Source organism: Gymnodraco acuticeps, unplaced genomic scaffold (genome assembly GCF_902827175.1).
Source record: "Gymnodraco acuticeps unplaced genomic scaffold, fGymAcu1.1, whole genome shotgun sequence".
In the NCBI taxonomy this organism is placed as follows: domain Eukaryota; kingdom Metazoa; phylum Chordata; class Actinopteri; order Perciformes; family Bathydraconidae; genus Gymnodraco; species Gymnodraco acuticeps.
Window position 1 is genome coordinate 17,931 of NW_022990582.1, and position 17,277 is coordinate 35,207.

Sequence of the window (17,277 nt, forward strand, 5' to 3'; positions counted from 1 at the left end):
ACATGTTGATGTAGAAGAGACATGAAGAAGAGGGGACACATGTTTGATGTAGAAGAGACATGAAGAAGAGGGGACCACATGTTGATGTAGAAGAGACATGAAGAAGAGGGGAACATGTTGATGAAGAAGAGACATGAAGAAGAGGGGACACATTGTGATGTAGAAGAGACACGGAGAAGAAGGGGGACCACATGTTGATGAAGAAGAGACATGAAGAAGAGGGACACATGTTGATGTAGAAGAAGACACGAAGAAGAGGGGACACATGTTGATTAGAAGAGACATGAAGAAGAGGGGACACATGTTGATGTAGAAGAGACATGAAGAAGAGGGGACACATGTTGATGTAGAAGAGACATGAAGAAGAGGGACACATGTTGATGAAGAAGAGGGGACACATGTTGATGTAGAAGAGACATGAAGAAGAGGGGACACATGTTGATGTAGAAGAGACATGAAGAAGAGGGGACACATGTTGATGTAGAAGAGACATGAAGAAGAGGGGACACATGTTGATGTAGAAGAGACATAAGAAGAGGGGACACATGTTGATGAAGAAGAGACATGAAGAGAGGGGACACATGTTGATGTAGAAGAGACATGAAGAAGAGGGGACACATGTTGATGTAGAAGAGACATGAAGAAGAGGGGACACATGTTGATGTAGAAGAGACATGAAGAAGAGGGGACACATGTTGATGTAGAAGAGACATGAAGAAGAGGGGACACATGTTGATGTAGAAGAGACATGAAGAAGAGGGGACACATGTGATGATAGGAAGAGACATGAGAAGAAGAGGGGACACATGTTGATGTAGAAGAGACATGAAGAAGAGGGGACACATGGTTGATGTAGAAGAGGACCGAAGAAGAGGGACACATGTTGATGTAGAAGAGGACATGAAGAAGAGGGGACACATGTTGATGTAGAAGAGACACGAAGAAGAGGAGACACATGTTGATGTAGAAGAGACACGGAGAAGAGGGGACACATGTTGATGTAGAAGAGACATGAAGGAGAGGGACACATGTTGATTGTAGAAGAGACATCGAAGAAGAGGGGACACATGTTGATGTAGAAGAGACATGAAGTAGAGGGGACACATGTTGATGTAGAAGAGACATGAAGAAGAGGGGACACATGTTGATGTAGAAGAGACATGAAGAAGAGGGGACACATGTTGATGAAGAAGAGACATGAAGAAGAGGACTTTGCCTAATAGGTGACCTTTAATATACAGTGTATAAAGTGTGTCTCACCTGGCAGGCGTTGTACAGCAGCTGGTGCTCGAACTTGCGGACCCCGAGGATCTGCTGGAACATCTCGTACAGCTGCTCCTTGCTGAGGATGAGCTCGGACACGGCGCTCAGGTGTGCTCGCTGCGGCTGCCGGCGCACGTCCTCCTCTCCGCGATAGATGGCGTCGTACTTGGTGATCCAGGAGCTCAGCACCGTCTCTTTGCTCAGGCCGTCGATCTCCGGCAGGCTGCGGACGCGCCGCTCGATGTTCTTCTTGAAGACCTCGCGGAAGTCGTTGGCCGAGCAGCCGCCGCTCTGAACCATCCGGGAAACTCGCTCGCTCTTCAGGAAGCCCTGCAGAGGACAGAGGGGATCAACAATGAGCACGAGTCTATTTATTTAACTTGATCTACATCCCGATGACGCGGAGAGAAGGTGAAACCAGCTCGTAATACGCAACGGCTTCCGGCATTTCACTATTTTGACCCATTTCTATATAACGACCTATATTGAGATTTATTTACGTTGATTACTTTAATGTCCCTTAAATGTACATCTATATCTATACTAAATACTATTTTCTTGACTTTCCGTAAAAATATTGTGAATGGGGAAATATAAGGGATTTAACTTCTTATATTTAAAACAACTTTTTTGTATGACTTTTTTATCTTTAACTACATATTTTTATAAAAATGTCTTTATTATATTTCTTTATTGCACACTCTTATCGTTCACATTCGTATGTATGTTTATTGGCTAGCGCTCCAACACATCGTATGTCAGAGGCTAAGGGGCGGGACATCTCTAAGCGGTTGACCAATCACAAGAGAGCCGGCCAGCTAACCAATCAGAGCAAACTGGGCTCTGGTTTCAGACAGAGGGTGAAAAGAGGTGCTGCAGCATAGGCAGAGACACTACACACTGATATACACCTGAACATCAGCAGGAGAGGACTCTTTAAAGTAGAGACACTACATACTGATATACACCTGAACATCAGCAGGAGAGGACTCTTTAAAGTAGAGACACTACATACTGATATACACCTGAACATCAGCAGGAGAGGACTCTTTAAAGTAGAGACACTACATACTGAGATACACCTGAACATCAGCAGGAGAGGACTCTTTAAAGTAGAGACACTACATACTGATATACACCTGAACATCAGCAGGAGAGGACTCTTTAAAGTAGAGACAATACATACTGATATACACCTGAACATCAGCAGGAGAGGACTCTTTAAAGTAGAGACACTACATACTGATATACTGTACACCTGAACATCAGCAGGAGAGGACTCTTTAAAGTAGAGACACTACATACTGATATACACCTGAACATCAGCAGGAGAGGACTCTTTAAAGTAGAGACACTACATACTGAGATACACCTGAACATCAGCAGGAGAGGACTCTTTTAAAGTAGAGACACTACATACGATATACACCCTGAACATCAGCAGGAGAGGACTCTTAAAGTAGAGACAATAATACTGATATACACCTGAACATCAGCAGGAGAGGACTCTTTAAAGTAGAGACACTACATACTGATATACTGTACACCTGAACATCAGCAGGAGAGGGACCTTTAAAGTAGAGACACTACATACTGATATACACCTGAACATCAGCAGGAGAGGACTCTTAAAGTAGAGACACTACATACTGATTATACAACCTGAACATCAGCAGGAGAGGACTCCTTTAAAGTAGAGACACTACATACTGATATACTGTACACCTGAACATCAGCAGGAGAGGACTCTTTAAAGTAGAGACACTACATACTGATATACTGTACACCTGAACATCAGCAGGAGAGGACTCTTTAAAGTAGAGACAATACATACTGATATACACCTGAACATCAGCAGGAGAGGACTCTTTAAAGTAGAGACACTACATACTGATATACACCTGAACCATCAGCAGGAGAGGACTCTTTAAAGTAGAGACACTACATACTGATATACACCTGAACATCAGCAGGAGAGGACTCTTTAAAGTAGAGGACACTACATACTGATATACACCTGAACATCAGCAGGAGAGGACTCTTTAAAGTAGAGGACACTACATAGCTGATATACACCTGAACATCAGCAGGAGAGGACTCTTTAAAGTAGACCACTACATACTGATATACACCTGAACATCAGCAGGAGAGGACTCTTAAAGTAGAGACACTACATATGATATACACCTGAACATCAGCAGGAGAGGACTCTTTAAAGTAGAGACACTACATACTGATATACACCTGAACATCAGCAGGAGAGGACTCTTTAAAGTAGAGACACTACATACTGATATACACCTGAACATCAGCAGGAGAGGACTCTTTTAAAGTAGAGACACTACATACTGATATACACCTGAACATCAGCAGGAGAGGACTCTTTAAAGTAGAGACACTACATACTGATATACACCTGAACATCAGCAGGAGAGGACTCTTTAAAGTAGAGACACTACATACTGATATACACCTGAACATCAGCAGGAGAGGACTCTTTAAAGTAGAGACACTACATACTGATATACACCTGAACATCAGCAGGAGAGGACTCTTTAAAGTAGAGACACTACATACTGATATACACCTGAACATCAGCAGGAGAGGACTCTTTAAAGTAGAGACACTACATACTGATATACACCTGAACATCAGCAGGAGAGGACTCTTTAAAGTAGAGACACTACATACTGATATACACCTGAACATCAGCAGGAGAGTACTCTTTAAAGTAGAGACACTACATACTGATATACACCTGAACATCAGCAGGAGAGGACTCTTTAAAGTAGAGACACTACATACTGATATACACCTGAACATCAGCAGGAGAGGACTCTTTAAAGTAGAGACACTACATACTGCATATACACCTGAACATCAGCAGGAGAGGACTCTTTAAAGTAGAGACACTACATACTGATATACACCTGAACATCAGCAGGAGAGGACTCTTTAAAGTAGAGACACTACATCTGATATACACCTGAACATCAGCAGGAGAGGACTCTTTTAACAGTAGAGACACTACATACTGATATACACCTGAACATCAGCAGGAGAGGACTCTTAAAGTAGAGACACTACATACTGATATACACCTGAACATCAGCAGGAGAGGACTCTTTAAAGTAGAGACACTACATACTGATATACACCTGAACATCAGCAGGAGAGTACTCTTTAAAGTAGAGACACTACATACTGATATACACCTGCACATCAGCAGAATATGACCTTCAGACTTTCTGTTAGGACTGAAACCTCCAGAGGATCTGGGTTTAAACTCTTTCCCATGTGTGGCAGAATGTCTGTATCTGAAGTGCTGCTCACAGTCTGACAGAGCAGTAAGCGGCAGAGAGAGAAGCATCAGTTTCACGGTGTGACAGACAGTCTCTCGGTGTCTCACCTCCTCCTGTTAGTCGCTGTGAGACTGTGAACAGAACATCAGTGAGAAGAGGAAGACTCATCTGATGGAGGCCGAGAGCTCGGCGAGCAGCAACTTCAAAAACATTACAGAAAACATTTTAGAAATTCAGATTCATTCCCCGACTGACCAGTCATGTCCTTCAAACTTCAAAATCCACCATTTATTTACATCCAAATAAAAGATGAAACGGTTACAGAAACAGGCTTTTGATCAGTGACTATGTAAAGCCAGATAACTTCAGATGTGAAAACGCTCACCATCACTTCTGGATCTCTGCAGTCGATGCCAATCAATGAGTCACGAGAAATGAAGCTTGTACAAAACGATTATTTCTATTTTAGAGTAATATGTTGAATATCTTCGCCCTAAGGCTTCCTGTTTTGTGTTTGAGAGATTTGTGACAAGCCAGAGGCTATGAAGAAAAGTGTCAACGGAAACAGCTTTTTCACAAAACAATAACCCGATCATAATAACTCAACACGTGACATCTTAAAGCGTGACACATCCAGATGTTGCTGCTGGCTCCCTGCTGAAGACTGCACGCATGATAAAGGCCGCTGATGGTTGATACCATGGAAACAGGACTGTGTTTATGTGATGAGCCTGTGGTTCGGAAATCCCTCAATATCTGTGTTCAATCCACATTGTTTTTCTTTTACTGGCTTTTGTCTGTTCCCCCGTCGAGAGGGGGACCTGTGCTGTACAGACTAAAAGCCCACTAAAGGCAAACGTAACCCCCCAACAGGATGATTTGTATATTAAACAACTTTTTTTGCAATTAACTTACTTTTGAAAAACCTCTGCATGAAACGCAGGCACCCAGAGAACGAGTAGGTGTTTTAAATGTTACGTTTCTTGGTTAAAATGCGTGTGATTGGGCAGTAGTGAGTCAACTACAGGAAACATTAGACTTGAGTTATACTTCATGAGCGCTGTGAGGAGGATACATTGAGTTTGATGTTAAATGTGCCAACCATACACCACGTTGGTCAAATGTAGTAGTAAGCACAACTTGTGATATTGGGCTATATAAATACACTTTGATTGATTTGGAAGCATGCAACAAACGTAACGTTGTCTTGAACTCAAAGGTACTCCAGTTGAGTCATTACTTAAATTGTTGATTTAATGCAAATGTCTGATAATAGGCGTTGATTGACTTGACTTGTTGGCCAATGGCAGCAGCAGAACATGCAACATTTCTATTTTTAAAAAGACGAGATCCTTTATTTTCAGATAAGCTGGAGTTGGTCCTGGCAGCTGATAGATTTCACCACGTGCTCAGCGTCAGTCTGTTCTGAGGGTTGTCAGCGGCGCCTCCTGAGAGCGAGAGACCAGCGGAGCGTGAACTCACAGCAGATGGAGAGTTACAAACCTAACAACGTGGAACAGAAACCACTTGAAGCTGAGAGATTCAACAAGCAGATAAGAAACTAATGTTTTTAGTTTCAAACAGCAATTGAGCTGTGGGGGTGTGACGCTGAGAGAGAGTCCTCTTTATGGTGATGAATGGAAATGGGAGAGTGTTAAGTGGATGGAGTGGGATGTGACAGATGCAGCTGCCACCAGGGCTCACCACAAACACACATTCAAGTGAAGCAGAGGAGGCAGGGCCGACTGTTTCAGACGAGGACACTTGGGAGGAGGACGCAGATGTTGGAGTGCAGGTTGGGATTTAGCCATGACTGTGTAACAAGGATGCAAACTCATCGACTGGTTTCAGGTGTATTCAGCCGGCCAGGTGGGACCAGAGGATGTGTTCCAGAGAGAACCAAGTGTCTTAATCCTACTAACAAACCAACAAGAGCAAGAGAGATCATTAGTGTCTCTAACAGTCCAAGTCCTGGAGCTTTAGAAATACTGAAACATGTATATGCAACCAATCCATACTTTCATTTAGCTGCTGCAGAGAGTTAGCATCGCTCTGGTTCCCTTAACAAAAAGCTAGAGGAAATTGATAAGTAATCTCTGTGGTAAACCAAAGATTATGAAATGTTCACGTTTTGTTCAGCAAGACAATCTTTCTCCTCCTTTTTAGGATTTGTTTCAGCGTAAATGCAATAGCCAGAATTAAGAAGCTGATGTTGGGCTAACAGATTCCATCACCACTAAAGTCAAGTTCAACTTGTGTTGATTATGAGGTCTGATGACTTCTGTGATCCTTTAGCGACTTGTTTGCTTTTTGAAAACATAAAGGCTACACATTTTGTATGTCGTAGAACAAAATGTTAAATCTCTCAACTTTATAAACAAAACCCATTCAAAAAACCAAATACCAAGGTGCCAACGTGTGTCTGAAAAACAGTGTAAGGGTTAGAGATACTAACGAGTGTAGCAAACCAACCCAAACATTTACAAAACGGCAATGTGATTTTTTAAGTAAAAGCTCCAAAGATCAGGACTGACGTGTTTTTTGTCGTGGAATTAAATGTTAAAATCTCTTCAGCTTGTGTTTACCAAAGACCTTATATCAGGCTCATAACCAAACGTCCATTGACTTCAAGACGAGGGAACAAGAAGGGCAGAAAGGCCGACTCATTTCTGTGTGTAAGGACTCATTGCTGCACCACTAAAATAGAGACTTACAATACATTTGGGAAAAGGCATAAGGTCCACGGTGTCTGTTCACAGGCTTTACTAAACAACATCACTGGCCATTTGTACTTGGGTACATGATACATAGACTACTTTTAAATAGAGCTTTTCCATTGAAGAGTCAGCCTTCAGCTAGTCACACACGTTCATACACACTGATGGCCATCGGGAGCAATTTAGGGTTATTGCCCCAGCAGCACACAACACCATGTTGACTATAGGGGCTGGGAATCAAACCACAGACCTTCCAGTTGGTTGACAACGACTCTACATCGCAGTCGGTCAAATGAATGATGCGACGAGACGTGAGAGTTTGAGCAGTTTTACAAAGAAAGATTGGGGAAACTGCAACGTCCAAATAAACAAGTCTGATGGAGACGCTTTCTCACTGAATTCAGGGTGAAGTTATCGCCAAAAGTTGCACCTACTGATTACTGACTATGGGGCGACAAATGCTTATGCAAAGAAGATATTTGTATTTGCTCATTATGATGGAATAGAGCTGTTGATCTGGGTCCAAAAACCACTGTCAGGTCTCCAGGTGGATCCTTTAGCGCAGCCGTGATAAACAAAGTCATTGTGTTTTCATCCCACCGTGCAAAATACTGGAAATGTAATCTTCAGTTTCCCATAACAGAATGACATTATGAAACTAAGAGATCCAGCAGTGTTCATCGGACTGTCGTCATGTCAACCTGCTGTCAGCAGAGAGAAGACGGTAATTATTTAATGATGGTGACTGGCATGAAGACGGACTAATGGAGGAGTTGGTCGCTTATTAACCAGCACAGATCATTTGTCCATGTCAGCGTGATTACTGTTTTCATTGTGTCTAACTGTTCCCCATCTGAGCGGGCAGAGGATAATGTGACGGCTCATTACAGGAGAAAGGATAATGTAAGAGTAAATAGCAAAACATCCAATTTACTACACGACCTGCAATTATTCTCATGTTTGTGTAAACGTATAAGTGGCCTGAGCTTTCTCGCACGCTATACTTTTCTTATTACAAACATGTTTTTCTATCTTTCAATAATATACCAGTTCCTGTCTGAGGCACTCAGCTCAAAGCCCATTGGACCATTTCAAAGAAGTAAACTTAAAGTAGAATACAGCACACATTTTATTAGTACATGAAGCATTTGATGGGGACTATTTTCAGAGGCGGATTAATCTACATTTAGTGAGCATTTGTGGCAGCAGGACGGTGTGTGTGTGTGTGTGTGTGTGATTAAGTCAAAATAAATGTGTGTGTTCATGGTAATATGGGAATATATCACCCAGTGCAACAGTGTGGCTATATTTGGAATTAGAAGAAGATATATACAGTATCAGGCTAAGATACACACTCAATCATTATTTGTTATTGCAATTAATGTAATGTAATCATAGATGATTACATTACGTTACATTACACGTCACTTGTTAGACGCTTTTATCCAAAGCGACTTACATACTCAACACTGAGGTCAATCCCCACAGGAGCACTTTGGGGTGAAGTGTCTCAGGGACACACCGACATGCTGACTGCAGTGGGGTTTGAACCTGTGCCCCCCTGATCCCAACACCTACGGACAATCCACTGCGCCACACGCCTCCATTATCATGTATGTGTGTGTATGTTAATGTAAGGTCACTCCCTCCTGTCACTCTGCTGGGAGTCCAGACACCCGTCTAGTCGCTGTGAGCCTCGATCAATCGACCGGGGAGCAGTGTAGGGATCTGATGCCTTGCTCAATGGCACCTCTTAAAGTATCAGTGCATTGTTTATCCTCTGGTTCCCAAACCAAGTCCTTACAGACTGAGCCACTGCATCCCATAATATTTGTTGCAAGGGGCATTTTTGTAGTAATGACCGTTTGTTTCTGAAGTTTAGACTATTGGGTCAATGAGACCTTTATCGGTCGATTGGGGTATTGAAATAACGGGCCTTTTTCTTTTTGAGAATATGAATGAAATTGGAGACAATATAATCTTGAGTTCTCAGACTGGCATCATGGTTGTCCAGACTCTGTTTTGAAACTCTACAATGGCAGATTTGAGCTCTAAATCTGGTCCTCAGTCAGACTGCAGCCCCCCCTCTGCTGCTCTCCAGATTCTATAGGCTCTCTCCCACTTTGTCTGGCGACATAAATGTCAGCCATTATTACTAATGAATCGATCAGCAGGAGACTTCCTCCCTCCCTGCTGCTGGAATTAATTGGAGATTTAAAATTTCACTGAATTATTGACACACCAGCAGAGCGCCGGGGCCGAGAGTCAGGAGATTAAAGACACAGGCGACGAAGGTTTGCAGCTTTCTGAGCGTCGGTAGATCTGCCCAAGAGGAGATCAATTCACAAAGTATGGTGCCATGTTTTGGAGCTGCACATCAGCCGAGCATTATGGGTATTATAGTATTTAAAGCTGTCGGAAAAATCAACAGAATAAACATGATTCCACAGAAATGAAGTGGAAATAATGAAGTGGTTGTCATAATTAAAAACAGACTTTCCTGGATGGAATTATGCTTCAGAAAATATTAAAGTGATTATAATGTTGAGAATAAAGAAAAGGCAGCCTCATTCATCTACTTTTGTATTGAAGTCCCAAAACCCGGAAATGAGTTGCCTTTTAGTTTTTCCGATTCCCTTGTCTCGAAGTCAATGGTTTTTTGAGCGTGTTTTTGTGGAGCCATTTCCAAATAGCAGTAAGCACACAATTGTAAAATAGTGAAGGCAAAGCATGGGATAATATCTGAATGAAGTACTGTGGTGCTGCAAAGAAGTCCCAACCTACAAAGGATATTCTAGATCAGGGGTCACCAACCTTTTTAAGCCCAAGATCCCCGACCTCGGCCTTGGTGAAAGGCGAGATCTACCTTTGCAATTGAGTGAAAAAGACGGCCCAGACAGTGCTTCCAACTTGAGGCCTTTTATGTCGGCTACTTGCATCTGAATTACATCAAATCATTTGGTGCAACTTCCGATTTGATTAAACCAAGAACACAACATAACTAACATGTCAAAAAGGATAAATACATATATTTACATCATACCTATCATTTTAAGTTTCATTCATTCCTTCATTATAATCCTAAATATACATGTATGTAGCTTATTTTCCATTTGTTTGAGTGAATGTGAATTATTTTGTGGACAGCAACAACAACAAAGAAAATAACATCTTGCAGTGAGCAGATAACATAAAGTGCCATGTTAACTGAGAGGCTTCATGCCAGTGCAACATTAACATTACAACTAGTTATTTTTAACACAATTCTTACAAATTCAAAATTCTAGCAACATTCTTTATCCGTGCGTAGACCATTGGTGCGTTCACACCGGACGCGGTGCGAATTTTGGGGGCGGCGCGATTACATGCAAAGACGCGGACAGACGCGGTTGATGTGATTTACGCCTTTGCGCGGTAGCCAATCAGCGGTGAGGATCTCAGCCTGCCGTCACTGACTGACGTTAAATCAGAAAACCAAAACAGCAGCCGTTAGCTGTTAGAGATGGCAAATCCGGATCATTTTATGGACTCGGAGTCTTCTGAGTCAATCATTGAAGAGATCCGGATCATACGAGTCATTTGAGTCATATGAGTCAGCATGACCAAGACCGTAGAAATCCTACCGGTGAAACCGAAAAGTTGTTGCATTTAACCAGCATATTAAACTAACGTTACATTAACCTCCGCTACACAGTGTCTTTTGCTTTAATAAAACATGTGTGTGTGTGTGCATTTTAAAAAATAAGTGTTTTGCATTATATGTATATAGTTATTTTAATATGTTCCTGTACTTAAGCTAATTTTGCACAATTGTGTTTTCATTTAATAATAATAATAATAATAATAACATTTTATATATTCTAACTGTTTTGCAATTTTCTATCATTTGTTTCTTTTTGTGTGCCATGTTCAAAATAAACGAGTTTCCAAGTAAGATCCTTATTGGAAATGCAGATATTATTACAGGAGACTGTTGCACAACATGACCATTTTGTTAGAAGTCTACACTGAAACTTAATTTAGAGCCGGAAAAATCGCGGGATCCGTGAATCCAGGTCAATGATCGAGAGAGACCAGTAGCCTACGAGGACTCAGAGCCGTAACATATAGCAGGCAGCAGATCCAGAGATCCAGCAGACTCGTCCCCATGCACGAATCTACAGCAGACTCAGCCCCTCCTCCGGCTCGCACGGCTCCCGCGAGTCCCACGGCTCCCTCGGCTCCCTCGACGAGTCGCAGCAGACTCAGAGATTTGCGGACTCACGGCTCACTCACGGCTCACGGCTCACTCACGGCTCCCGCGAGTCCAACGACTCACGGCTCACTCACGGCTCACTCACGGCTCACGGGACTCTCGCGGGAGCCGGAGGAGGGGCTGAATTTGCTGTTGATTCGTGCATGGCGACGAGTCTGCTGGATCTCTGGATACAACAACGTTGTAATGTGATTGTACACGTTATAAAGAGAGTAAAGAGTGACGCAATTTATAGTTTTAATTGTTACGTCACATCAGGTGTAGGACTCAAAGGACTCGGGTTAATCGAGAGGGAGACTCGTCACGACCGGCTCATTACTAGGATCCGGGTTAATGATCCGGATGAATCATGACTCGCCCATCTCTATTAGCTGTTAGCACACAGAGCTCACAGCTCCTCATATCTGTTCAGAAACTGGACCAAAGTTAAACATGAACAAAACGCAGACTGTCTGTGTCATGGAGAATACAGTCGCTGCTTTATTTCAACGTTGTTGTGAGTGTGGACGGACGGAGCAGCTACAACGTTAGTTGAGCCTGATCGATCCGATCATTCAGAAAACACGCATTTTAAAAAGGTTTTTCCGTCTGTCTGCAGACTTGTCAAAGTATTAATTCATGTTTCTTACTAACCGGTCTTACTTTTCGGGAGCGACAAGGAATGTCTCAAAGATACATACGTCAATCAAGTGGCACCTGCTAACGGGGTGGTGGATGAAAGGCGTATCTAAAAACTTTAGTAAAAAGAAAACATTATTATTCTTTTTACTTTTACTTTTTTAGTTTTTAACTGTGCGCGATCTACCCACACCACACTCGCGATCGACTGTTTGGTGACCACTCTTCTAGAGGCTTCCATGTTTCCTTCCATGATAATACGTATATATTGTTTAATGATGATGTGAATAATGTTTGAACATTTTTTCTAATATTGCAATATCAGTCCAAGTGTTCGCAACTAGTTATTTTCAAAATCATGCAGCCTTAATAGAGACACATTACAAACTCTTCTAACTGAGTCTTAGACCAGTAGGATTTCTCCCTTGTGTCACTTGACCTGATAAACTGTTCTGTCACAGCGTTATTCAAACTCTCTTTAAAGTGCTCCACCCTCAGCGGTGAGGAGCTGTGGATCGTCACTACTCATATATATCTTCATGCATAAAACATGTTTCAGCTTGATATTAAATCGTCTCCATCGCTTGCTTCAACTCAGTCTGTCAGAGAGCCTGAACCTTTCATATCAGCATAAAAGTTTTAAATTGAGTGCAAATGTAGAATAAGTTCCACTTAAATGGTCATAGAGAAAGCAAAAGTCAGCAGGACTGGCACTTTGAATGTTAAGAGCTCTATGGATCATATCCAGATTTAAAAGAAACTTTTTTAATATTTAACAAATCAATAAGAGTAAGTTAGGCTTCTTAGATGTCAGAGATGAGGCTTAACATTTGAAGACAAGGAACCAAAAAGTGAAGAAATGTAACTAATTAGACCCTCCAGAAAAACGCGATTCTGCGATCGCAGAAATTACCGCATAATCAGCAAAATGGCGCAGATTTTTAAAAGGCCGCATAATCCCCGCATTTTTCCACACAAAGTTGAGGGGGAAAAAAGTTAACTCGTCTTGGCGTGAAGTGATGATGATGACGCGACGTCATCAGCTCGCGTATCACAGAAGGTAAACAACACCGTAGAGTGAACGTGTGGAGCTCACACGAGAGAGAAAACACCAAGATGAAAAAATCTAATCCATCTCATTTACCGACGAACATTTCTGCTAAAGACCGGGCAAAGCAGTACCCGATGTCACGCACGAAATGTCTTTCGTGCAATGTCTTTGATTCATTCAAACATTCGAAAATGCTTTCTGCTGCTGCGGACAAGAAAGCCAAACAACTCACGTTCACCGAGGCATCGACCTCCAAAACCCTTTCGAGGGCTACAAGAAACGAGGTGAGAAGCCTTCAAGATTGAAGCTGGTCAGATAACGAACGAGTAAATGAAAACAGAATGAGGTGGAGAAGTGTGTGTGTGTGTGTGTGTGTGTGTGTGTGTGTGTGTGTGTGTGTGTGTGTGAGAGAGAGTGTGATTAAAATAGCCCAATTTCTTTTACAATAAATAAACATTGAATGTGTTTAATTGAATAGTAAAGGGGTTTAACGTTAGTGGCAGGTTGTGTGTGAGAGAGAATAAATAAATAAGACAGCCCAATATTTATTTTTTTCCGCATATTTCGCAACTTCCCGCAAATTCACCGCATAAAATCACATAAAACTCTGCATGTTTGATCGCATGATCAAGGATTTTAGCCCGCGTTTTTCTGGAGGGTCTAACTAATGATAACTTCTAATGTTCAGGGTTTAACTAGATGAGGTTCTGCTTTAAACCTGTAGTTTGCTCAGCGGACTGATATCTGATAGTTGAATTGGAGGAGAAAATAGTAAAGGACCAAATACGGATCCCTGCGGTACTCCAGAAGAAAAATGGGTATCGTAGGATTTACATAATCATAAAAAAAGATAATTTAAATTAGATAGAAATAAAAAATGGTTGAACCAGTTCCAAGTATGCCTTCCTTATGTGAAATGAAACTCTTTCGGTCAGCTTCTTAACGTACTATGCGCTCAAAAACAGGAGGCCATTGTCATGATATAAAGTACAGAAAGAATAGCAACATCTAAAAAGTCATGAGTTACATCCAAATCCATTTACCTCGGGCGTGAACGTTTTACTTTTGAGTTTTCTTAACATTGTCGGAAATGCAGAAATCCTACCGGAGCGACTTTTGAATCCTGACACTGTGATAAAGATGTCAAATAAAGACAGTATGACTGTGATTATGTAAATGAAGCTCAGACAGTTAAACAGTCCAAGCGTTTATCATCAAATTGACTGCAGGGAAAATTAGTTTCCGACTGAAATATGTAGAAGAGATGCACATTTATTGCATCACTAAAAGAAAGACAAAAGTTATTCAAATATAAAGCGCGGAAGATTCGGTCTTGAAACCTCGACTGGAACAGCGTTGTTTTTATTGAGTGTCATTTTCTGCAGCCTGTATCAGATCTTCTAGCAGCCAAAATGATTTGATATCTTGATCACTTTATGTTCAATAAAACTCTGGTGTGCAGATTAAGGGAACAAGCTGTGCCTCCAGCGACACTGCACAATCCTTTTAACGCCGGCCCAATTTTTCCTTTCAAATTGCAAATGTCACAGACGAAGCGTGAAGTGGGGGAGTTATGAAAGTCATCAGTCTGAGAGGGGAACTAAACAGGAGAACCACAGTCATCACTAATAGCTGTTTGCTCTGAGTCAAGGTGACGGATCAGATTCATCAGGAGCATCTGGAGGATTCGGTTCTGATGATACGTTCCGATTGGTCCTCTGGTTTAGGGTCTGATCGGACAGGTAAGACAGGAAGTCAGAGCGAGGTGAAGTGGCTTCGATGGAGAAAGGACCTCTTGCTGTGTGACTCGATATATATTCTAATATCATGAATCGGGAATAAATGAAGTAACAATAAAATAAAAGAAGATAATATGTAATGATTATATAAAAAATTATTTAAAAAAATAACAATTAATATTTAATTCACAATTAATTTCAAGATCATGAACCGGAACAAAAATAAAACAAGGTGTTCTGCTGTTCCATCACATGACCTCTGTGTTCCTGCTGTCCCATCACCTGACCTCTGTGTTCCTGCTGTTCCATCACATGACCTCTGTGTTCCTGCTGTCCCATCACATGACCTCTGTGTTCCTGCTGTTCCATCACATGACCTCTGTGTTCCTGCTGTTCCATCACATGACCTCTGTGTTCCTGCTGTTCCATCACATGACCTCTGTGTTCCTGCTGTTCCATCACATGATCTCTGTGTTCCTGCTGTCCCATCACATGACCTCTGTGTTCCTGCTGTCCCATCACATGATCTCTGTGTTCCTGCTGTCCCATCACATGACCTCTGTGTTCCTGCTGTTCCATCACATGACCTCTGTTTTCCTGCTGTCCCATCACATGATCTCTGTGTTCCTGCTGTCCCATCACATGACCTCTGTGTTCCTGCTGTCCCATCACATGATCTCTGTTTTCCTGCTGTCCCATCACATGACCTCTGTGTTCCTGCTGTCCCATCACATGATCTCTGCGTTCCTGCTGTCCCATCACATGACCTCTGCGTTCCTGCTGTCCCATCACATGACCTCTGTGTTCCTGCTGTCCCATCACATGACCTCTGTGTTCCTGCTGTCCCATCACATGACCTCTGTGTTCCTGCTGTCCCATCACATGATCTCTGTGTTCCTGCTGTCCAATCACATGACCTCTGTGTTCCTGCTGTCCCATCACATGACCTCTGTGTTCCTGCTGTCCCATCACATGACCTCTGTGTTCCTGCTGTCCCATCACATGACCTCTGTGTTCCTGCTGTTCCATCACATGACCTCTGTGTTCCTGCTGTCCCATCACATGACCTCTGTGTTCCTGCTGTCCCATCACATGACCTCTGTGTTCCTGCTGTTCCATCACATGACCTCTGTGTTCCTGCTGTTCCATCACATGACCTCTGTGTTCCTGCTGTCCCATCACATGACCTCTGTGTTCCTGCTGTTCCATCACATGACCTCTGTGTTCCTGCTGTCCCATCACATGACCTCTGTGTTCCTGCTGTTCCATCACATGACCTCTGTGTTCCTGCTGTCTCATCACATGACCTCTGTGTTCCTGCTGTCCCATCACATGACCTCTGTGTTCCTGCTGTCCCATCACATGACCTCTGTGTTCCTGCTGTCCCATCACATGACCTCTGTGTCCCATCACATGACCTCTGTGTTCCTGCTGTCCCATCACATGACCTCTGTGTTCCATCACATGACCTATGTGTTCCTGCTGTCCCATCACATGACCTCTGTGTTCCTGCTGTCCCATCACATGACCTCTGTGTTCCATCACATGACCTCTGTGTCCTGCTGTTCCATCACATGACCTCTGTGTTCCTGCTGTTCCATCACATGACCTCTGTGTTCCTGCTGTCCCATCACATGACCTCTGTGTTCCTGCTGTCCCATCACATGACCTCTGTGTTCCATCACATGACCTCTGTGTTCCTCTGTGTTCCATCACATGACCTCTGTGTTCCTGCTGTCCCATCACATGACCTCTGTGTTCCATCACATGACCTCTGTGTTCCATCACATGACCTCTGTGTCCCATCACATGACCTCTGTGTCCCATCACATGACCTCTGTGTCCCATCACATGACCTCTGTGTCCCATCACATGACCTCTGCTGCTCACCTGAATATTTACCGGTCTATTGGGTCTGTTGTGCTTCCGCTTTAGTTTCTTTGTGGCTCTTGCAATGTGAAGTAACTTTCTAATGACCCAGCCCTGGTCCCAGAGTCGTGATTACTCTTTTACTTTTTATTTTCTAAGATTTAACAATTACAAATATGCCTTGAAAATGAAAAAGAAGAAGTGGAAGAAAAAGAAAACACAAGTGCAGAACACATCGCTGAGAAAAAAGATCCCTCAGTACAGAGCTAAGGTACGACACAATACAAGTCTGCACAGAAATCTTAAAGAGCGTCCCGTTAGGCTGAGCGTCCCGTTAGGCTGAGCGTCCCGTTAGGCTGAGCGTCCCGTTAGGCTGAGCGTCCCGTTAGGCTGAGCGTCCCGTTAGGCTGAGCGTCCCGTTAGGCTGAGCGTCCCGTTAGGCTGAGCGTCCCGTTAGGCTGAG

At 42.8% G+C, this 17,277-nt stretch overlaps 1 protein-coding gene across 1 annotated transcript; it reads right to left on the minus strand.

Annotated features, from left to right (window-relative positions):
• Positions 1-1,230: 1,230 nt before the first annotated feature.
• On the minus strand, positions 1,231-12,396 carry LOC117553840 (calcium-dependent secretion activator 2-like). Its single transcript, XM_034227913.1, has 2 exons — positions 12,343-12,396; positions 1,231-1,593 (listed from the first exon to the last, which is right to left on the minus strand). Exons 1-2 carry the CDS (start codon positions 12,394-12,396, stop codon positions 1,231-1,233), a joined length of 417 nt encoding a protein of 138 aa, XP_034083804.1.
• Positions 12,397-17,277: the final 4,881 nt, after the last annotated feature.